This window comes from Mycteria americana, chromosome 3 (genome assembly GCF_035582795.1).
Source record: "Mycteria americana isolate JAX WOST 10 ecotype Jacksonville Zoo and Gardens chromosome 3, USCA_MyAme_1.0, whole genome shotgun sequence".
Taxonomy (NCBI): domain Eukaryota; kingdom Metazoa; phylum Chordata; class Aves; order Ciconiiformes; family Ciconiidae; genus Mycteria; species Mycteria americana.
In genome coordinates, this window is record NC_134367.1 from 111,457,152 (window position 1) to 111,480,990 (window position 23,839).

Sequence of the window (23,839 nt, forward strand, 5' to 3'; positions counted from 1 at the left end):
TGTGTTCTCCTGGAACTCTCTCCAATATTTCCCGATTTCTTTAGCCAATTTAGGACTTTTCAGTTCATTCCTTCTGGTGCATATTGTCCTGAAAAGAATCTAATATGCTGTCCAATTATCAAATCTTACTGTTATGCTTTTAAAGATAAGTTTTATAATCTTCACAGGCTATGACCATACTATTAAGTGTCTTCAGATAAGTGGTAAATGTGTTTTTATTATATCCTGATCTGAGCCTCACTCAAATGATACCATGCTAGTTTTACTCCTATGACGTTACTAATTTACTATTTCTTACTCATTTCTTCTGGTTTTAAATCCATGAAATTACTTCATTTCTTGCCCTTTGATTACTTGAATAACCACTTCTAATTTTGTATTCCCCTATGGCTATAGTCTTGCAATTAGGTTTTCGGGTAATGTAATGTAAAGCTAGGAGACTGCTCTGAACAAGGGGAATCAAAGCATGAGCAGAAATACTGCTCTCCTCTGGCTTTACTGAGAGTCTGCTTAAAGCTGGTTAGAATATCTCTGGCTGCCACAGTCTTGTTTCTTTTAACTCTGTGCCCTTGTCTTTTGAGATCTTTATTCCTTAGAAATGGCCTCTGTTCTCCTTTCTCTTCATGCACTTTTCCTAGGCAATGCCCAGGCTTTGCTTCCGAGTGTTAGTCCAAAGTGCTGTGGCCCTGGTACCCAGCCTGTTCCAGTGGAGAGGCAGTATCTGTGGTTCTTTCATAGTTTGCTGTTTCCTATCTTCTCCAGCACATGTTGAGCTCCTTCCACCAAGTGAAGGTTCAGAGCCCTCTGAATGCCTTGCTCAAATCAATGCTTAAAATATGACTTAGTGTGGTAGGGGAACTGAAGACAAGTATAGTCATAAATTGCTCCAAGTGTACATTGAAACTATAAGTGTTTTCAATGCAGCAAGAACTGGCGACGTACACTATCTTCAAACAAGCCATCTTTATTTAGGTGCTTTATTTTGAGTACTTAGGTTGGGGAGGGAAGTAATATACACTAAATCAAAACCTTCTACCCTCTAAATACTTTGGAATAGCAACTATTACAATAAAACCCCCTAATATCCCCCCCACACACACTTTTTTAAACCTGCAGTAACTCACCTATTCCGGTCCTGTTGAAAACTCCAGAAGCCCAGTTTCATATTTTTCTTCAATCAATTTTGCCACTTTTAGTCCTACACATATTTTCTTTATACTTGCAGTGTCTTTTCATTCGATCCATTTTCTTGGAAGTGCTTTTGAGCATAGATACAAACTATTGTACCTCTGTCTACTTAAACCTCTGTCAGATGAGATACAACATTATGAAATCTTCATCTTAAAATACCTGGTCTCAAACTGGATGTCTTCCACGTAATTTTTTGCATTTAGCGTTGTGCTCTTTCCCTTTTGGAAGAGTTACGTTGTTCAGGCAAGGATGTGAGTATAGGCAGCTCGGGTACAGCTGTGTTTTGAAACAAATAACAGGTTTCATGTAATTTGAAATGTATAACTAAATCTGAAATGCATGACAAGGAACTTTTATTAGTATTTTCATCCCTGTCTTCATGCTTCAAGAGTGTGACAGAATTGCTGGAAGAAGACACAGAAAGTACAGGATTCTCTGAGCAGAGACCTGAGTTAGCTTTGTGTCTGGGGAGGTGTGTGTTTTTAACATAAAATCAAGATGACTAATTTCTGCTTTAAAATGTTAATTTCCTTTAAGAAACCCGAGAGATTGCATGGTTAATAAAACAGAAGAAATCTAAATGCTAAGTTTTCCTTTACCTATTCTTCAGTTACCCAGTGTTTAACAGATGATTAGTTAAGTATCATTTTACATGTGTAATTCATTTATTCATAACTCCTTGCTGGAGACCAGAATTAAAAGGATATAGTAAAATTTGTGGGTGGCCAATCAGAATTATGGTAATGTAAATGAATGGAGTTGACAGATTGTATCAGAGGGCTTTTGATATTTAAGTGAAAATTATTTTATGTAACTGTGTATAATCGACATATTTGGAGCAATTATGAAAACTTTTTTTTCTGAACCAAATGTTATAAACAGTGTCTTAATTGAAGTAAGCGTAAAGTTAAAGTTGAAAGGTTTTGATATAATTAAAGATGACTCCTGGAGACTGAGGAGTTCTGTGGTACTGATGCAAACGAGGGAGGAGGATGATATTGCAATATTTTTAATATTTTTTTATATATTTATATACACACACTCATATAAATATAGAAAAAAATGTGAGAGATATATTAAAAATAATGAGGTGAATTACTCTATTCTACAGACTGTGCTGAAGTACTTTAATAAAAAACATTATTCAATTTCGTTCAAGTACTAGAGGGAAATTCTTTCTGCCTGAAGAGTTTACCCTTTCTTCCTGAAGCACTTTTGGAGCTCCGCAATTACTGCTCTAAGAGAGCTTAATTAAATAAGAGCATATTCTTCAGTCTGTGTTATTGTGTATAGTCCAAAAGGTAAATCAGAAAATGTTGGGAGAACCAAACAATGTCATGCACTTAATTTTCCAGAACAGAGAACTATTACAAGTTTGTTCATATAATCTCTGTGTAGCCATATTATCTCTTGAGAATTCTTTACTGGGTTTTTTTCTCTGCATCCAGGTGTTTGTGACCAGAGTTTTGGAATACATGTAGCAGAGTTGGCGGCTTTCCCAAAACATGTGATAGAAAGTGCAAGAGAGAAAGCATTGGAGCTGGAGGAGTTTCAAAACATTGGCAAGTCCAAGGAATCTGAAGGAGAACCACCAGCCAAGAAATTCTTCAGAGAAAGAGAGGTTTGCTATCAGGAATGCTTTTTTTAGTTTGTTTAGCTGGAATAGCTCAAGCAAAATAGTTTAAGGATTCAGATTCCCCCAAAGCTTGAGGATAATTAACTATAATCTCATTTTTCCATAACAAAATGTTTTAGCTATGAAGTTCATTAGGAGTTGAAGAGATGTTCAAGGATAGTGGGTTTTGGTTTAGATTAATTTCAAATTAACATAGGCAAGAATTTTATATAAAAACATAGTCATGAGAATGAAACTAATTTTTTTCTTAAAGAATAATGATCAGCAGTTAGTATGATTGGCATACAACTGGAGTCATACAAGGGACCATGTCTCTAGCTGTCCTGTGGGGTTTTCTTTATGCCGTGAGCCAAGCCAGAATTTTGTGTTCATCACTTTTGTTGGCTACTTAGTTTGTATGCAGTGTTTCTTGGGACTTAAGTTACAGCTTTTGTTTTAATTGTTGCTTAGATTATTCTTGGCTCTGCAGGTGCTTTGCACCTGGTTTTGCTCTGCCTTATTTGAGAGCTCATTAGTGCTGATTTCTTGAAGCTCAACATGAACATGTTCAGATTTGTTCACAGCTTTCTGAGTACACAGCTTTCTCCTTTGTGCCCTTCCATGTCCCATCAGTATGAACATGCCTCATAAGCTGATCGTATTGAAGGACACAGCAGTTTGGACCTGGAATGTCTGATTTACAGATGTCAAAGTTCTTCCCATTTCACAAGTGAGAATTTTAGCTTGGTTCTCTCTACTCAACGGAGAAGTAAAAGGTGCTTGACTTTGCACAGGCTTCAAGCACAAGTTGAGGAAACCCACTTCTCAGCATAGATCTGATCATATCTACATTGCCTAATACAGTTGTGTAAAGCCATTTGAGTGAACAATTTTCTCTCTTCTCCCTTCACTCTCTCTTAAAAGAAGCTTCATTAGCAGATAGTGTAAAGGAAAACAATAGCTTGCAGGAAGCTTTTTCAGAATAGCCTGTGTTGTCTTGTTGCTGGATTGAGAGTCCTTACAGTGACATCTGTTGCAGCCTCCTAGGAAATCCACATGCTGCCTTATGACTTGCATTGTTTTTTGCCAATAGTCAGGTCCTCCTTGCTGCATGCATTTAAGTCTGCTTACAGATCTTAGTTCTGTGTCCCAGCAGTTGGCCTGAAACTTCGCAGCCTTGTAACTCATTGCCACTGATGTACTGGAGGAGATAAATCTTGGTAATACTCCAGTATATGGAAGCCTTGAAGTGTTAGTCCATATCTAAAGCACTTTCTACATTTAAAAAGCCTTTGCTCTAGGCAGAGGCTGTTACCTGTTACTTTATTTTCAGTTTGAGGTCTACTGCATTTGTTCCTGGCTTGGTAGGTGGATCTGATGTTGTGGATGAACAACCTCTGGTTTGTCCTACCTTTTAGGGCCAGGAGGTTCTCCCTCCAACTACCTCAGTTGCTCCACTATTATCTTTCCTTTGCCAGCTTGCTAGGTATCATGGTGAAGTATTTCTCAGATTAGTTGGATCTGGCTGTGAGGTCTTAAGTTGGTGTAAATTAAATTGACGTGGCAAACGCTTCCGACAAATACAGCATCATGTTTTATTCTTGGATATTTCAGTAATACATAATATTTCATAAACTCTCTAGGCAATAGAATGGCATAGCTTTAGATGTCTCGGCCAGGCAATCTGTCTGCCTTCATTAACATCATGTCTAGAGGGAAAAGCATGCTATTACATTTCCAAGTCCTTTGGAGACTTCTGCACTGAAAGCACACTGCATTAGTCCTAAATGATAAAACAAAACTAAGAAAACTTTGTAGTAGAGTTCTGAAATGCAAAACACAGAGGACTAGATAGACAAAATCCTGTATTCTGCGCAAACTGTTTCTAATAACAGGGATCCTGAATACTGTTCATTGAAATGTTTGTTCTTGCTATTCAATTCAGATTGTTTAGAAGTTCCACTTTGCCTGTTTGTGTAAAAGCATATGCATAAAGCTTAATTATCATCTGTTCTCCTTGGTGACGGCCACTCACCAGTTGCTTGGTTACAATTTGTTCTTTCCTTTTGCATATTGAAACATTGGGTTTGATTTACAATTCCTCCAAAAAGTAACTAGTTTGGGTAATATGGCCACTCTGATGCTGTTATTGCTAGCAATCCTCACCTAATGTGGTTGCACACTGGAATTAAATGTGAAACACATACAGGAGCTCTCAATGTTAAATATTTTATTTCTACTGATCAACTGATGCTTTTTGCTCATGATTGAAAGGGGGAAGAACTCCCGATACCAGTATAACTAGATTGTTCTGCTGTTGAGAACATGATAGCAAGTGCAAAAATAACAGTGGTTTTTGCCTGCAAAAAGTTTCTGGTGCTGAATACTACTTTGTATCTTTGGCAGAACTTGGAAGGATCCTGCTTGCGATCTAAACATCCTTTCTGTTTTCTTTTTCTTCTCCTCCCTCCATTTCAGGAAGGTGAAAAGATAATTCAGGATTTTCTTTGTCAAGTGAAAGCGTTGCCCCTGACAGGTATGTCAGAAGAAGACATCAAAATCAAGCTGAAACAGCTGAGAGATGATGTGTTGGCAAAGAACAACAGTTTTGTGAATGAAATAATTTCCCGAACGAAAGTTACATCATGAAAGGTGTGAGAACAGGATACAGCTCTTGAAGTGTGTTTTACGTTGCAAGAACTATCATTTTCTTGTCTTGTAGCTTTTATACTTTATGATACTTGTACTGATTTATGTAGGCTTTTTTTCTTGGATTGTAATTATTTTGTAAAAGATTCTGAGCACATTCTGTGCTGGATTCCTGCTTTAGTTGTGATCATTGTGTCCTTTTAGAAGTTTTCAATAAAATGCTTTTTCAGTAGTGAAAGAATTATTGACTGTACAAACAAAACGCGTAATATTTTACCAGAAAAGTGTGCTAGAAAGTATAACAACTCAGATGGCATACAACTACCACAGCCTTGAAAAGCAACAGCGCATACACAAAATCTTTGTCCTATACCATGATTCTTTTTTATATGATGCAATTACATTAATTCAGCAAAGTTTTAGTAACGCTATATTAGTGCTCCATTAGAAAAAAGCATCTAATCTAAGTGATTTGTCATAAAATTTTGCATGTGTACCTGTGTGGGGCTTGAGGGGGTGGGGTGGCTTTTTTTTTTTGTTTGCTGTGTGGATGGTAATGCTCGAGTCATATACTGCAGGGCTGCTCTTCATGCCTGAGTGGTGGTAACTCCTGCATTTTTTGGTGGTTTTGTAATGCGAGCAGAGGCTGGGGTGAAGTTACAGTTTAACTGGAACTTCTGAGTTGGTCATGATTTGTGAGGTCTGTCTATGAAGAAAAGGCATTGATTTTTATCTAATGTACTTCTCGCACTGAGCCATTTTGAAAGCATGCAGATGCAAGTTTATATTCTCCTTGAAATTTAACATTTTAAACTGTAGCTCTAGAACACTTTACCTATATTTAAAACTGTCAGTGTTGAAAGATTAATGGGAAAAGGTGTTTATCGCATGAGATTATAGGAATAAAATCACGCTGAAGATGCCATGCAAACTCTTGCTGTGTTCAGAGATTGCATCAGTGGGTGTGTGCTGGGGACAGCAGTGCTGCTGTTAAAGCTGTGCTATAGCTCTGCGTCAGGGATTAATGTGTTGCAGTTGTCTGCATTTAAACATTCGAACAATAGTCATAAAGGAGGTGTGGTGCTGTTCAACTTGCTGTTGGATAACATTTCTTTGTAGCTAGACTAAGAACTTGGACATACTAGATGTACTTCTCAACAGAAGAAAATAAAGGCTTGTTGGAGAGGTTTGGGTTCTGCATAACACCTTTTTGGTCTTTAAATGAGAACGCATTCTACTTATAAATACAAAAATAGACTTGCATTTACAAACAGCACAGTCGATATATGTATTCAGTAGCTGTATCTAGAAAAGCATGTGAATGGAAAAATCTGTTACATAAAGTAATGAAAAATATAGCTGTTTTTGCAAATTCAATTGGTTCAAGCACAAGCTATCCAAAAATACAGAATTATACATAAAATAGACAATGAGAATCCATTTAGAGGATCAAATACTGCAATGACACACAATTTGTATTGGATCAAACTGCTTTAACTGCTGCTAGAAACAGGCAGTTCTTGTAAGGGACTGGAATGGCTGGTGCTTACAGCCTCTTCCTACATAAGGTGATATTTGTGGTCTGATCAAAGATGCCCCTTGGTTGGTCTCCTGTCCCTAACCGTCAAGATAGGCATAAAACCATCGGTCATTTTCTCTTCCAGGAATGCCTCTGTTTTCCCCTTGACCCTGTGTGAGCTTTCAGCGTCTACAGCACTCTTAGCCAAGGAGTTCCGCACCAAGCTCTGCCACCTGCAAGTAGGACCACTTCTTTGCTTTGAACCTCATTCCTAGTTTCATTCAGTGCCTCTTGTTTTTATTATTTAAGTATCCACTCTTTCCACTCTGGAGGTAGTGCATCAGTACAGCATGTCTGCAGTATGCTGAGGAAAGGCTGCTTTTGTTTTTGCATTGCAGTTGGAGGCTGATAGAGCTGCTCCTGTGTAACCAGATTTGCCTCTCCCCGAGGGTGAAAGCAGTACTCGTGTATATACTCGGGAGTGATGGGGTACCCTGACAGGACCAGCTCCAGGCAGCACCTTCTCCTCTATGCCTCAAAAAGGGAGTTCTGCATCTGCAACAAAAAGGATTCAGTTTTTCTCGCGCCCCTCAACACTCACAAGGAAGAAAGGTGCAAGTTAATGGGATTTTAAGACTCATCTTTTCAACTATTTTCTCTTCTACACTGCGCTTTCCCCCCTCACCCCCCGAAGTGTACTGCTGCTGCCGGATATAAGCAAGAGAGGATCAAGCAGAGTTTAGTCTCCATATGTCAGTGCTGCTTGCAAACTGGGTTACAGGTAGTGTGATTTCATGTGAGCAGGAGGGTGGCTATTTTTGCTAGTTCCAATTTAGCTCTTCGTTCAGAAACGTACCTATGAGACAGGAGCAATTCCAGAACTTTTCTGGTTATTACAGAGCTGTGCCAAGGATGCAAAGATTATCAAAGCTTCAGAACAAAATAATGTAGCTACTGAGGAGCGGTGAGGCCGTTTACTGTCACCTTGAATAAAGATGCAAAGTTTCTCTTTGCTCGTTCACTTGAGAAAGCTTGGCATTGAATGCTTACTGCAGGTGTGGTCTCTTTAGTCTGTATTGTTACCGTTCATCTAGAAGGCTGTTCATGAAGAAAATGCATTAGGTGAGGTAAAAGAAAAGAGCAGACATGATCAAACACTGAAGGAATTATTTTCCTTTGATCACTTTACCACCCACCTCTTAGTGATCAGGAGTTCAAGCAACCTATCTGTGTGCAGGAGCACCTGGTAGCCAGCCTGATGAGAAAATGCTGTGTTTACCTCTTGGCTTGTGGTCAAAAGCAGGTGAGGTGCTCGGAGGTCAGCAGGGTCCAGTTAGGTAGGGTTGGAGGACTCGGGGATCAAGCTCACAAATCCAGGGAAAGCCGCCTGCCAGCTCTGGGACTTGGCTTTGCCTATTCCTACCTGCAGCTGTGCGAGTTCATCTCAAATAATAACGCAGTCGATAAGTGGCTCTGTATCTCTTTACTCCACTGGAACTGAGGTAGTTCTGGAATCAGAAACGGCAGGAACGTGACAGAGATGCACTGAAGCTGGCTTGAGGAGAGTTTCAAGCCTCTGAGACACCTTCAGGTACCTGCTTATGAGCAGCAAGCCTGTTACTGGCCTGAGCTTTGTTGAACGCAATGACTTTTGTGCTAGCTGTTAGCGGATGTAGCAGTTCTGGGCTGATAACCACTCTGTAAGCGACTGGGAGTGCTCGTGGTCTGATTTTTCCAGATTTAGGGAAGCCCGTGTGAGAGCTTGTTGCTCTGCTGGAGGAGATGCTGCCTTTGCAGCTCAGCTGAGGTCTAGGATTGTGTGAGCGGTTTGATCTGATTTGATGCAAGATTAGGATGACAGTTTAAACTGGTTTTCATGGCATTTAGTGAGTTTCAAATATATGACCAGTATATAGGCTGGGAGATTTCTGTGGCTACAAAACCATGTGACAATTGGCCTTAGTATTCTGCAGTGTGACAGATTTATTTGAAAAAGCAAGGGAGAGCAGTTGTGGCTATGCATCCAAAGTAGCGTGAGGTCATGCATCGAACACTTTGCATCTTGCTGACCTGGGAACAAGGAAAACAAGTGGCCATAGGAGCCTGAAGCCTTAAAAGACAGTGGGAGAGGTGCTGTCATCTCTGAGAGATGGCTGCGACCCTTACAGGTAGAATTTGGCCCTTGATGCTGCCTGTTTTTTGCTTAAAAGGCCTTGTTTGCAGTTGTATCTCAGCTGTTCTTGTTCCTCTCCCAGCCTTGCAGCCTCCTTTCCCAGCCTGTTGCCTTTCCTTTCCTTACTCTTGCCAGGTGTCTGCACTGTCCCTATACACAGCAGAGCACCTTGCATTGCTACATTTCATGTATGTGTGTCTCTTAGCTATCAGCAATGCTTTTTATCCTTTGCATGGGGTGGACAGGGGTAGATACATTCCTGCATTTGTATTCTCTCCTAAATCCAGTTCTGGTTATGACCAAGGCTTAAAGCAAAAGGGAGCCTCCTCCTTAAAAGCCAGTCTAGCTCAGTTTGGCAGGGCTGGTAGAGACATTACTGGCGTGTGCTGCTTTGCCAGTCAAGTTGAGAGGGAGCAACCTCTGCTGTTGAAGAGGGAAGTGACAATTCCTAATCGTTCTCAGCGGCAGCTGGGACTTACCCTCCTGATGTGGTGTCCCCTGCTGCCCAGACCAGCAGCAGTGGCTGTAACTAAAGGAAACGATACTATGAAGTAGATGGCAGATTGTGTTTGCTCCAGCAGCTGGAGCGAGTAGCACTTTTCTAGAGGTGAGAAAATGTATTTGCTTTTTTGCTATCGTGGAAAAAGGTGCCGTGGCACCTGGGTTGAGCTGCTGGGTGCTCATGGCAGTTTCCGTAAGGATGTAATTGTTCTGTCCTCATAGGGATGGTTGGAAACCTGAAAACAGTTGTGCTAAACATGAGCTGAGGGAAAAACTGAGAGTAAATAGCCCGTGCTTATGAGAGCAGTTCCCCTGCTGATCCACCTGGTCCTGCTGCATACTGCAAAGTCATTGCTTGTCAGGGCAGTGCACTCGCACAGGGGGCTTCTGCAATTTGCCCCTTTTTTTCTTTCCAAAAAGGAGACAACTGTTCCTATGTGGGTCAGTGTGGGCTCTGGCAGTGAGCCCCACTGTGCCATGGCAAAGGGCAGACCTTTAGCCTGAGCAGGGAGGGCTGTAGCCGATCACCCTGGCAGTCTGGTCCCATCTCCAACCCGCCACTGGACTGTGCAATGGGGGAGGCAAGAACCTTGGCAGCAGTGGCTAGCTAGGCAGCCTGTTCCTAAAGAGCACTATGCCTGCTTGAAGTGGCTGGTTTATGCCCTGAGGGGACATTTGGATTTTCACATTGAGATTTTGAAATAATATCTTTTCCTCTTGTCCCACATCTTTCTATTTGTGCATAGAAATGGTATAAAACTTCAGGAAAATATACACCACTGTGGACTTTAGACCAGAGATTGTTGGTCTTTTCAGCATGCCCGCTGGTTCCCCTTGCATGGCTGTTCCCACACCACTGCGATGCCTCTGACAGCAGAAAGTCCGAGCCAGCAAACCTCTCTACACCCACCCAACACGATCCAGAGCTGCCCGGGGACCTGCTGTTCCAATGCAGGTGCACCCAGGCTGGCGCTGCAGGGAGCTAGAGTCCAGCAAATCTGGCCACGTGCTGTACCTCCTCCCCAGGGCCTGTGGTTTCAACAACAAACTCTCTCCACGGAATCAAAAACGTAGCTGTGGTCACAATGTGGTCCTACGCCTTCCAAGGAATGACAAGGTGTGTTACCATAGTGCAAGCCTTGCAGATTTTAGGTTATCTTTGGAAATGCCCTTTAGAAGCATTTCTCTTCTCCCTGGATATTTTCAGTAACTCTTCCTCATGTCTTTCTGCTGTAGGTTGTTGCTGACTTAAATGTCCCTTCTTTGGTTTTCAGGGTCCCAACGTAATGGCAACTAGTTTCCTTACACTTTGATGTGCTAATGAAGAAGGTAAAAATAAAAATCAAGCTTCATATCAATGTTCAACCCCAAAACTATCAGCAAGATGATTCTGATACTGATTCTAGTGCAGATGCTCTGGCTGTACCAAGTCTTTTTATCACCATGACCTGGGAAGACAGCGTAGGAGTTTCAGTTTCTATAACCACTAATTGCTCCTCTTTTCACCTTGGGCAGTAATAGATTTTTCAAGCTCATGCTCTCTTTCTGTTTGCAGTAGGTCATCTTTTGTATCTTGATTCTGCTGTGGCATTTATCATTCAATTCAGGGACACTGGGATGCAGTGTAACAATTCACTCGCACGTTAATAGCTATCAATGACATTAAAAGGAAAAAAAAGCCTGTCTACTTTGTGCCTGTGTGCTGTATAAAAGGATGTGTGTTAAAGCGCAAAAGGCTAGCGATCTGGATCTGGGAACACAAGGAGGTGCACATGAGCTGGGCGAGATGCTCCCTCTTTCTGTGGATGTATGTCCATGTTGAAACTCGAGCAGCCCCCTGGGTTTAAAAACAAAACCAAACCAACTTCCTAACCCCCCAGCTGTGCGTTAACCTGCTGAAGGTACCATTTTCATGCAAGTCCCAACCTTGGTGGCTTTGCAGCTTTGCCACGAGGGATGCTGGTCTCTCAGGATGCCAGATGTTGCACACATCAGTGAGGGTAAGAGAGGGTTTGGGAGGGGGGTTGCAGTAGGTAGCCTGTTACTCTACCTCCAACCAGGAACCAAAGCACCTAGTTCCACCTCTCTCCATGCAGTAAGCATGGGAGATGCCAGCACGGTTACTTAGTTTTATGTTGGTTGCTGTGACGGTACCCTGAGCCCTGCAAAACCAAACTGCAACAAATGGCATAGCAGGGCTTGGCTGTCAGGAAGCTCTGTGCTTCTCCCATCTGGCATGAAAGCCCGAGCCTGCAAGAGCGGCTGTAGCAGCTGGGAGCAGCTACCCCGGGGTAACTCTGGTAGTGCTGACTCCACGGTGTTGCCTCTTTCGGTCCAACCTGGGGGCACCCCAGTTGCTGTAGGAACCCCGGTCCCCAGTGCACATTCTCCTTCCTCTGCAAGGGCTCTTGAAGATGCTATTTCAGTGGTCCTTTGGCCACTGATGTTTTGCTCTAGTTATGACCTTTAATTTAAATGAAGTCATCTGAGACCAAAAACACCTGTTTGAGGTTTCCCCAGAAAATAACACTTATTAAGCAGGCTGTGGACCACGGGCATTATAAAACACTTGCATGGCTGGGTAGCTTGCTTAAGATGTTCGGTCTTCTGAGGGGGAAGTGTGGCCTCCCCAAAACGCTGCCGATGCTGAAGGCACTGGGCAGATGGTGCTCCCTCGGGACCCCGGCTTGGACCTGCCTGCCCCAGGACAGCGAAGCCGGCTCACTTCAGCAAAGCAGCAGCTGGAGCAGAGCCAAACTGGCTCTAGCAGACCGGAGTCTCACTCCTAGTCATCCGATGTACATTTTCACCTACAGTAGCCTTTTAATGGTTTTTTTTTTTTCCCCCCAGGAAGGAAATCAATTTGCAAAAGGGAAATCTCGCAGAAGCCCCTCTTTCTGTGCTGCAGGGGCTGGATTTCAAGCACGATATATTATGGTGCAACAGTGGTTATGAGAAAACCGCAGTGCTGTTTGTCTTTCTGCTGTAGAGAGACACAGGATTAGCTCTCTGTAATCTCTCTTGTAAGAGATGTGCTCATCTGGTGTGAATCGGAGGAGCTGCATGAAGTAAATGTTTTTTTTCCCTGAGATTAGGCTGGCTGTTGATTTGGCCCATGGATCCATGCTAATGCTATTGTGCTCTTAGTAGTTCTCAATGGTTTAATTTCTCTCTCTTGAGTGTAGTTTGTCTGTAGACAAAAGTGTAATTTTCTTACAGGAAAACTTTGGCAGCTGATGAACATCTTACCCATTAGTATTGCAAAGTTCAGTTTTACTGATTTTTTTTTTTAAGGGATTCCAGCCATGCAGTGAGAACTGGCCTCCATCAGTGACTAGATGCTCACTTATTCTGTGTGCATGAGAGAAAATCAAACCATCCAAGACTTTGCTGCACCTCCCGCGCATCCTGAGGAACGCGCTGCTTAGGACCTTTCTTTTCCTGTTTCCCCTGTCAAAGGAAATCAGGTAAGGTGTCAGGCTGCTTGAAGATGCTTTATGTGAACAAGAGGGGTTTTTTGGGAGTACAGTAACCAGTGCAGGAATCTGACATTTGCAGATAATGCCTAAAAACTGACTCTTTGGCCCACCCAGGAGGACAGGGTGCTGCGTGAGGGGTGCCTGGTACGAACCCCAGAGCTGCTGTGCCTGCCCCGGGAGCTGCGGGCACAGCACCCGGCCAGTCTCCCTCCAGGGAGGATTTTGGCAACAGATATATGGCGTAGCGGCCGCTGGGCTTCCTGCAGCTGGCCTGCTGGCAGGGAGGGTGAGCTGCGGGAGCGACTGCGGGCACTCAGTGCATCAGTGGGATGGAGCAAACCCACCCACCCGGTAAACTGAGGGAACCAGGAGTAACTGGTGCAGCTGCTGCTTTAGGGCACAGTAGGGTCTCTTGCTTTTCTTCTTTTAAAACTCAGAACTTGAAGGCAGTCTGTAGTACTGTCCTTGGGAGTCGGCCTGCTATCGACTTGGCACAGAGCTGATCTTCAGCCTAACAGAGATTCGGGCATGTCTTTTGGTTCAGGGGTGACGGGGGGCTGTAGGTATGGGAGAACACAACGTGCCTGCACCAGGGCGGCTCTGAAGCTTCAGCCTGTACCATGTGTGCAAACAAAGTGGGGTGCTCCGGGGAGTGTGTGGAAGCAGCTTAATTTCAGCCTTCAAAGTCATCACCCCACAACGTCAAACTGCTGTCAACACACAGGAGTTACTCCTAGCTCCTGGCTGGGGTTTGGAGGACCCTTAGTGGGAACTGCTGTTCGCTCTTGCCTCATTCTTGCTCGGTCCATTAGAAAAGACCTTCTTTGTTAATTGAGAAGAAACAACAAGGAAAGCAGTAATTAAATGAACATATGAAACGTGCACAGCCATGGGCCTTTTGACTTCTTAAAAAAGTCCTCATTGTAATTGTCGTGGTTTAACCCCAGCCAGCAACTAAGCCCCACACAGCCACTCACTCACTTTCCCGACAGCGGGATGGGGGAGAGAATCAGAAGGGTAAAAGTGATAAAACTCGTGGGTTGAGATAAAGACAGTTTAATAGCTAAAGCAAAAGCCACGCACACAAGCAAAGCAAAACAAGGAATTCATTCACTGCTTCCCATGGGCAGGCAGGTGTTCAGCCATCTCCAGGAAAGCAGGGCTCCAGCACGCGTTAACGGTTACTTGGGAAGACAAACGCCATCTCTCCGAATGTCCCCCCCCTTCCTCCTTCTTCCCCCAGCTCCATATGCTGAGCATGGTATCATATGGTATGGAATAGCCCTTTGGTCAGTTGGGCTCAGCTGTCCCAGCCGTGTCCCCTCCCAACTCCTTGTGCCCCCCCAGCCCACTCGCTGGTGGGGTTGGGTGAGGAGCAGAAAAGGCCTTGACTCTGTGTAAGCACTGCTCAGCAGTAATGAAAACATCCCTGTGTTATCCACACTGTTTCCAGCACAAATCCAAAACACAGCCCCATACTAGCTACTGTGAAGAAAATTAACTCTACCCCAGCCAAAACCAGCACAGTAATATACTGTAACTGTGGTAATATGACCAAATGGGGCAGAGCAGGAGAGAGCTCCTGGTAGGGCACTCGCAAGTAGATGTGCATGGAGAGCAGGTCTCTCAGCAGCTCCTGATGGAGGCAATGCCGGCACAGAGAACCTGAAACCTATCTTAATTAAATTACATATTCATCTCCTATTGGAACATAACAAATCCCACTGCTTCAGAGCTGTAAGCCAGAAGTGAACACCACAGCAGTGGCTCTGACAAAAGTACGGATGATCCATTGCTCGTCCCTTGCTGCTCTTCCCAGAGTCACAGGAGGTGGCATGTTGTAGCAGTCATATAACTGAATACCTGGTTAGGTGGAAATGAATAACCCCTCGTGTCCTAGGGCTGTGGTGCTTCACCTAGACGTATCATGCAAGCGGAACAAACCAGCTACGCATGCTGCATGATGCAAAGAAACCCCTTCCTTTTGCATTTGTTTCCCCAGGCTTGTAGGAGCTGGTTTTCACCCATCTACCACCCGCGACGAGCTGCATTGCTGGTGGGGGACGATGGGCATGGTTTTCTTCTGCCCAGGCTCTGCTCCTCCCTCCGCACCCAGGAGACCCTGCTGCAGCAGAGCTCACTGGCCAAGGGGTTTGCCAACTCTAGCCATGTTTTCTGCTGACCAATTTCACTGCTTTCCAGCTTGGCTTTGTCTGCTGGCAGAAGGTTGCTGTGCTGGGACTGAGCTACTCAGAGGAAAGTGAGGTTTTAGCTGCCAGTCCAGCTCGGGTCCCTCGACTCAGTGCAGCCGGGGCCCGAGCCTGGGAAGGGACTTCCTCACACCCCTTCCAACCAGCCCTGGGTGCTCTCAGAAAGGCGTGTTTTCTTACCTCCGAACATCCACCTCCCTACCACCAAAACAAGGATAACAGCGATCCCCGTTTCCAATCGCTCAGCTGCTGATCAGGGCCTAGAGCACTGCAAAAACAGAGAAATAGTGCTAAAAATAGCTTTTTGTCCTCTGCAAAGGGCAGCTCAGCTCTAGCACAGCTGTTTACCTGCGTGACTTCGGGATGGCCAACAGCAAACAGCTGGGGCTCACTCTGCTGAGACGGTATAAATAGAAATCAGCTGCTTGTGGCTTTGACTGCAGAGTGAAACACACTTGTTAGCGCAGGAGATAGCCGCTAATCTTTTTTAAAAAAGAGTTGTGAAAATTATTTAGTGGTCTGCAGGGCTTGTGTGTTTCTGCTTGATGTTCAGTTGGCTCTATCTGCGGTTCATTATCCCCCACCTTTCCCAAAGGACAGCGATCTCCTGTTACGAGGTCTGCCTAAGTATGATCTTTATCCAAATGGGGAAATCTAGTCTGGAAAATGGATTGCAACACATCTGGTCTATAGAGAACAGGTGACCATTAATGCATTTGACAAGGAGCTAAAAGAAACCTCCATAGCTGTCAGTCAGGGAGGTTTTGGGAAACCAAAACCAAGCCAAGTGCCTTGTCTGCCTCTGAGATGGTACTTGACGCCTTTGGTTGCTGAAGCAAGGGATGCTCTTCTCTGCTTCTGCTGCGGTTACGTGTATCTCCAAACGCAGTGTGCTGCTTTGCACTATATCAAGTATGTGTGCAAATGGACAACCTAAATTCCTCTGGTTTTAGCACCGTGGAATTGGATAGAGAAACAGGGAGGAGAGGATGAGCTCCTCCAAGAGGAGCATGTGCTTAAACTGCAATGGTACAAATGGATAACCACAGGGTTTTCACGTCATATACCAGAGTCTGCTCAATTTTGCTGTTGTGGGAGTTAGTGACAAAACTTGCATCGATTTGAACGGAGCAGGACGAGGTCACCGCATGCCCTTGTGATGTTTTAATTCTCACTTCCTCGTGTACTGAAAACACAAGCGCTGAAGCCTTTGAGGCTCAGTGGGGTCCTAAACCCGAAGGCCGAGGTGTGGGGCTGCAGCACCCCTGCCCAGGCTCTTGCTGCGGGGGACTGGCGGGTGGTCAGCGCAGAGACCACCACTGAAAGCATCTCAATTAGACGTCAGTCTTTAATTAAGCACCAGGAAAGCTGCAGGCAAGAGCTGCTGGGTACCAGACCCCTTTACATTCCCTGCTCCCTCATCTCCCTGTTTCTCCCTGACTTCGTGGCTATCGCCTGTCTTCTCTATCTCATCGTTACCTTTCTCTCGCTATCTTCCCTTTCCCTGTGTGGTGATAGCAGAGATGCTGGTTGGGAACGGAGGCTGGTGGCGAGGGTGAGGGGAAGCGTGTGCTGCAGCTGAGTGGGGGGTGAATCCGCCGTGGGGAGGTGGGAGAGGGACCGGCTGCAATTTTTGGATGCCCTTCATGAGCTGCTCTAAAAAGACCAAACAATAACACAAAAGGCTGTTTGCACTCGGAAATAGTCCAATTTGTGCTTTTAAAAAAATGTCTACACTAGCAAAGTCTTTCAATTCCAGCTAATGAGGAAAGTGGCTGCAAAGATCGATGCTCCTGAACGTGCGCAGGCAGAACAGCGTCGGGACTTGGATGGCGGAAAGCCTGGTGCAATCAGGTCGTGTTGTGCCTCCTGAAAAATTTGCCTTTGTCGAAATGCAATCAGGGAAGTTTTAGGCTTGAGATAATGTTTGGAATAGGCGACCTGAAGGCTGTGTTGATACAGAGAGGTTAGCCTGTTCCCCAGACGCCTTCGCGTTCCCTCAGTGGGTGGGTTAGAAAGGAAAGCCAGGAGGGAACCTTTGGTATTTTAGGAGACTTATGTGGCCTGTTAAAATCACTTATAATGACCTGTTAAGATGTAATAGTAATATAACCACGGCAGTATGTTGTGTGCTTATGTAAGCTTAGTATAAATGCCTCCTCATATTTAGCTTATGTTGATACCCTTGACCAAGAGTTAGGAAACGATTGGAAAAATTTATATATATATAAATTAATATATAGATAAAAATGTGTTAAATTCATCTTTCTAGGGACAGCTTCCTGAAAATAATCTTTTTTTCCCAGCATTCTGCGCCCTCCTGTCAGGCCACGTTAACAACGTACATGGGAGCGGACAAGCTGTGATGAATAAGGATGAGCCGCTATGGCAGAGCATGAGCTTGGCTGGGGTAAACCCGGCTCTGCTCGTAGCGGTTTCAGAGAGATCAGCCAGAAACCAGCCTAACTGAAATAACAATTCTCAGCTTTGGCGTACCCCGAAAGTCGGCAGTTCCCATTTTAAAATGAACTGAGCGGCCAAAAATGGTTGCTGGAAAAACCATTTAGGAAGATGTTGGTCTTTATCCAGTTCATAGTGGAGAAGTACATGAATCCGAACAGGCATCCTTGTTGATGTCCTGAAAGGAGACAGGCTCTTTGCTTCCCCCCAAAGCAGGACCAGTCACTGCTGTGGGTGACAGCACCTTTAAATAAAATCTCTCGGGTGTCACGCTCACCCCCGTACTCAGCCCCTCTCTGGGGAGAGCAGCAGTTATTCTAACCTGTGTTTTTAGTCGCTTGCAGCTCTATGCACTCTCCAGATAGAAGTGCCCATCGATAATATATTAGGATGTGAATGACTGAATTTGTTGAGCAGCAGGGGAAGAAAATCCACGTGGGGACCTGTCACTTCGCTCTCCCTGGGGCAGCTCCGCAGACGGTGCCGTTTAACTGCAGCGGGGAAAACCTCTGTGGTTTGAATTAAACACCGCACCGCTCAAAAGGCGAATATTGGGTACTCAGAGCCTCTCCTCACGTCCTCAGCATCCGCCTTGCAGGCGCTTTAATAACGTTCACAACAAATTTCCTGCCCACAGGAGAAAGCACTGAACCAGGCGGGGACAAGCTCTCTGAAGGATGATGCTGACTGGTAGCTCCCAGAGCTGCAGACGTGGTGTATTAAACACTAATGGGGTACTAGAAAGATACTGGAGGGTATAGGGCTGATGCTAATAACACCCAGCTGCAGTTTCTGGAGTTTTAAAAGACTTTAGAGCAAAGATGACTGACAGCACTGAATGATGCTGTGGACGCATCCTCTCCTGACTATGTGGGGTGCTGCCAGTGCTGCCTTGGGCATATCAAAATTGGCTCCAGCACTGGGAAATCTTCCCCCCCCTGGCCTTGGGCATCTGTGGGTACCAGCAGTGCCTTGGAATTATTTGCTTTGTGGAGGTTGTTTCCCTCCCGGCAGATGGTGGAGACCCTCCGTGTCACGGCACCAGATTTTCATCAACAGTGAGAGATGTGGGGACGGTGCCTGCTGCTGAGCCAAAGGGCTGACGGGCAAAGAGCTGCTGCGAGCAGCAGTGTCACCCTGAACACCAGGGTCCTGCCAACGCACCAGCCCTCCTTGCCTCTTGTCGGGCAAAGACAATTTCTTTAAAACCCTTTAACCAAATTATATTCTTAGAAAAATGGCTCCCAAGTCTCCTCTGCTGGCGTTCTTATGTATTTATTTGCTTGAAGGGCATCCAGGAGCACTTCTTTGGGCACCAGAGCCAAACCATCTTCTGCTTGCAAATGGGGTGGATGCTGGTGGTGCTCTGGATGCTGCCCCAGGGCTGGCGATGGAGCTGCGGCTGGTCTGCAAAGCGCTTGGGCTTCTCAGCCCCCAGAGCCATGCTCGGGGCCCTGCAGCGCTGCAGGTGATGCGGATGCTCAGGAGCCAGCTTGAGAGGGAGACCTGGGCATCGTGGTGGTACCTGTTCCCCTGCTCAGGGTTTGGGTCCCGAGGTGGCCTGCAGGTCTGATCAAAGTGAGGGGCAGGAAGGGGAAAGATGGCTAAAACACCCCAGCAAATGTGCTGAGACCCCCTGTCCCTCTCTGCTGGGGCAACACTCCTGTCCCTCTCTGCTGGGTCTCTGCGGGAGCAGCCCTGGGAGAAGGGGCTGCCAAGAGGGACCACGGAGAGCCCCCAGATCCAGCCCAAATCCCCCCAGAGGCACCTGGGTCTCCCCACACTTGGCTTAAGGGGGTCTAAATATCAGGAGCTGCACTGGCGTGTGTGTGAGATGCCCAGGGATGCTTTGGGCATGCGACCCCTGTGCATTGCCATGCACAGAGAGCGTGCGTTATCCCACAGCTGCGTTAGCTGTTACCTCTGCCTGCGTTAAGCTGTATTTTCTGCTGTGGAGGTGCATGGAGTGCGTCCGAGCCCTCTCTGACAGTATTTGCTGGCTGCACCGGTCTGCAGCATCTCTGCGGAAAAGCAAGCAAAAGCACCTGTGACATGAAGCGGAATTTTGCACTGGTGATTTTTCCACTTGCTTTGGAAAATAAACTGATGTGCTTTAGCAGGAAAGTGATTATGATATTTCTGGGGACTTCCAGCAGTGTCTGTCCGTGGCCCCAGATTTCTCTGTCCTCTCTGCTCTTTTGTAGGTGAAACCAGCCAAAAAAGAGTGAACAATCCCTCACAGTTGTTTTCACGTGCACTTTTGAAGTAATATTTTTACAGCAAAGCAGTGTAGATCAAAATGCATTCAGGTTGGGAGGTGATACCATAAAAAAACTTCTAAAAAGTTAGCTCATTGACTTTTCAATGCTTAGGTACAAAGCAAAAATAAAGTAATTCTTAGGATAGCTTTTAAAATTGCTGAGAGATGCAGCTGTCTTTTCACTGGCAGTTTCAAAACCTGGAGCTATGCTTTTTTTAGACTACTTTGATAAACGGATGTTTTGTTAAAATCCCACTGAGCTGAGCTGCTTTCTGACTCCTGCTTCCTAATTCTGATACCTGCACGATGGGAGGATTCGTCCCTGTCAGCTTTATACACGGCAACATCTGCTTTCAGCTCTTTCATTTGCCTTTAATAATACTCTCAAGTTTTCAGCGCTGTGGCCTGATGTCTGCTTTTATCAGCTTTGCGTGCACAAGGGAGACGGTTTGGTGAAAAATTCAGAAAATGCCAAATACTCTCTGTTTCTGTTGGAGCCAAGGTGCTCAAGATTTGTAGGGTTGGGATGCTCATCCTCATCATCTTCAGGAGAAACCACGTAGAAAAATGTGCTGCCTACGACATCGGTCTGGGGCTCAAGGATCTGCTGTTAATTCCTGCGCGTATCTCCCGTGTTATGATGGACAAGTCCTTGACTCTCCGGTGTCTGAGTTTCTGCATATAGAATCATGGAATTGTAGAATCATTTAGGTTGGAAAAGACCCTTAAGATCAATGAGTAATGTATGTAAATGAGGACGCCAAAAGCTTCTCATTCAGAGGCTTGAAGATAAGCTTACGGCTGCTCATGAGACACTTGGAAATGATGGGCAGTAGAAGTACCAGCGATAGAAGGGAGCAAAGACGGAGTATCTCATTCATCCATGGGCTCCTTGTTATTGAAGATGCTCTGAGGAGTTAGAAGGAAGGTCATTGCACTTCAGGTGGAAACAGTCACTAAAAAATTATTGTTGATGGTTCATTTTTTTCTCTGAAGGGCTGTGGATACAGACTGTAACTGCCTATAACCCATTTTTAATATAAGGTAATTTCTGCTTAAACGATCTTGCAGATCTCAAGGATATGCTAACATTCTCCATCATCCATTAGATCTACACAGGAATATTTCATTTCTTCTCTAATAGCACAGCTGATGCTCATGAGAGGTTGCTTAATTATACCTACAGTTTGGAAGATGAAAGATAAAAATAAATATTGGTACAAATCAAGATTTTACTTGCAGTCATGAAGAGCCGAGAGCAAAGATTCAGCACCATTGTATGGGTATGAACAATGTCATCCCATATTGGCTTGTTCCTTTCTAATTGCTGATGGGCGTTACCTGATTTGCAGAGATTTCAGGAGTGAGTGTTTCTTTCCCTGTATAATTCAGATGAATTGGTTGGATTTTGCATTGCCAATCCAGTTGATGTAACGAGACACGGAATGTTGCAGCTCCCGGCATGGACACGTCTCTGGCCGGGGATGCAGGAGAAGACTTCAGACCCTACCTGACCAGGGTGGGAGCAAGCTGGGGAGAGCCCAAGCACGTGGATAGAGCAAAGTGACCCCTTCATGTTACCCCAGAGGAGTCCTCCTGGGTTTGGTCCCTCCATTAATTTCATCGCTTTTTTTCATGTCATTAAGCTGCTGTAGCGTGTTAGGCTAAACAGTTTTCCTTTCCTGGACATCACAGGTTAGTGGAAATCCCTCATTTGAAAGACACTATCAAATTCCTACATATTTCCTACTGAAAGAGCAGAGACTTGGAGTCACTTGTCCCATACAGTCTCCCCAGGAAGGGGTAGGGGTGGCCACTGGTCCCCGGCTGAGCAAGGATGGAGGGTTTATCTCCGGTAGCAGGCAGAAGATCTGAGGAATAGCACTGAACTCGTGTGCCGGAGGGACTGGCACGCTTTTATTGGTCTGTCAGTGTCCAAGTGCCTATAGTGTACGTGTCTGCCCTGGGTGTAATACGTGATAGGAGATCAAACCATAGTGAAAGCAAAGAGATGCAATTGGATGGCTACTCTTATCAAAGCAAACCCAAGCACATCAGTTACAGATGCATTAGATCCACTCCACTGGGTATTTTGTTATTCCTTTCTCTAGCTTACCGGGAGCATAAGAAGGTCAGAATAATTTCCTTGGCCAAGAGAGCCGTGCTTGCAGTATTTTGCCAACTGATTGACATTTAGGTGGTGATGGACATATGGACATAGAACTTTGTACAACAGGCATCCACCTGCAGTACCTGCAGCTATCGGGGTGAGGGAAGTGGGCTGCCTCCCTGTTTCTGCAAACATGCCCAAAGAGAAAGTATCCCCAATCAATTGCCGTTGCTCCAGGGCTGAATCACGCAGGAAGCCATCTCTCTTGGTGTCAACATGATGTGTTGTGTTAGAGGCAATCAGAAGTTTTCACGTGGAAGATTGCATAGGAAATAAGATTTCCCTGCAAGCACATCTCTCCGGGGGCACACAAATACATTGCTTCAGGTTCTGCTCACTTAGTTTACAATTAAAACAGAATAACACTATGAAGGAAAGCAGTTTGTAACCCTGGGGAGGAGAGACTTGAGGCCAACTCTTCTCGATTTTGATGGCACCTAACATGTTTTTTATAGGGTCTCTCTCACATGTTCACTGGCCATTTGGGGACGCAGCAGACGATGGCTCTTCTGGAAAGGGACCTTATGTCTGTGCAAGATCTCATGGGTTGCAGGAGGACCGGCAGCGTCCAAGTCCATGCAGCAGTATAGCTGTGATTATAGACACTCAAATGTCAATAAATTCCAAAATAAAGGGCTTCATCACCGCATTAAAGACTTCCCACATGAACCGTTTTGAATGACTGGAGGGTGACAATCTAAAATAAATCCAACTTTTTTTTAAAAACTGATTTCAGGCACATATGTATGGCTTCTGCTGACTTTCAAGAGGAGTCTGTGGGAACATCTGACAGCAAAATTAAGTTATATGTTTCTTGTGGGAGTTTGTTTCCTACGAAAACTGTAAATGCCTTGTTTCCCTGGCACTCAGCTTTTAAACCTGTAATCCTAACAGGATATGAACTGTTTTTAATTACCCCCAGTGACGGTATTTCATCCTTTGAAGGAATCGCTTGAGGAGCAGAGGGGGACAGGGAGGTTTAGTGCAAACGTGGGGGTGTGATTTATTTTTAGAGCCGGTGTGGTGATCAGCTCAGCTGCGGAGGTTTTGTCACCGATTTCAGCAGGTCACAAGTTCGTGCACTGCTTTGAACTCGTTTGGGAGAATAAAGCAGTGGGAAGGAAACGGGAGACCTGGAAGCAGGCAGAGGAATAAATTGGGTAAGAGACCAATTAAACTGGATAAAAGCAAAGAGACAAACAGGGGGCATGGTGAGGGCTTTAATGACTTCTACAGCACATTTCAAGGCTATTTCAGATGAAACCTTTTTTGTCTCACTCATTTAAATAGCCTCATTTCTACCAAAGTAACTGGTTATATGACTAGGGTGAGCCAGATTTTAACCTTTATGTAATCTTCCTATATAAATGTAACAGTTGCACAAAATGCACTTTCCGGATAGGGTATAGACTTGCGAAGGAGATGACGGCGTGTTTCTCAGTGTGTGATCAGCTGCCCACCGGCGGTGGAAGGCGAAGGAAATTCAGACCCAGGAAAATGCAACAGCAGTAATCTTAATCCATTGAAGTTTGCAGCTCGGTGGCTGAAACCACTGAAAAACGTAATACGTCATTAAACCCCAGATCACACTACACAAGCTCTAATGAATCAT

At 44.9% G+C, this 23,839-nt stretch overlaps 1 protein-coding gene across 1 annotated transcript in view; it reads left to right on the forward strand.

Annotated features, from left to right (window-relative positions):
- MSH2 (mutS homolog 2) overlaps positions 1-5,980 on the forward strand; it is a 56,188-nt gene extending 50,208 nt beyond the window's left edge. The window contains exons 15-16 of the mRNA XM_075496582.1: positions 2,640-2,812; positions 5,285-5,980. Of these exons, the coding sequence (XP_075352697.1) occupies positions 2,640-2,812; positions 5,285-5,455 (344 nt within the window). The 3' untranslated portion in view covers positions 5,456-5,980. The remainder of the gene's footprint in view (positions 1-2,639; positions 2,813-5,284) is intronic.
- The last annotated feature ends 17,859 nt before the right edge of the window (positions 5,981-23,839 follow it).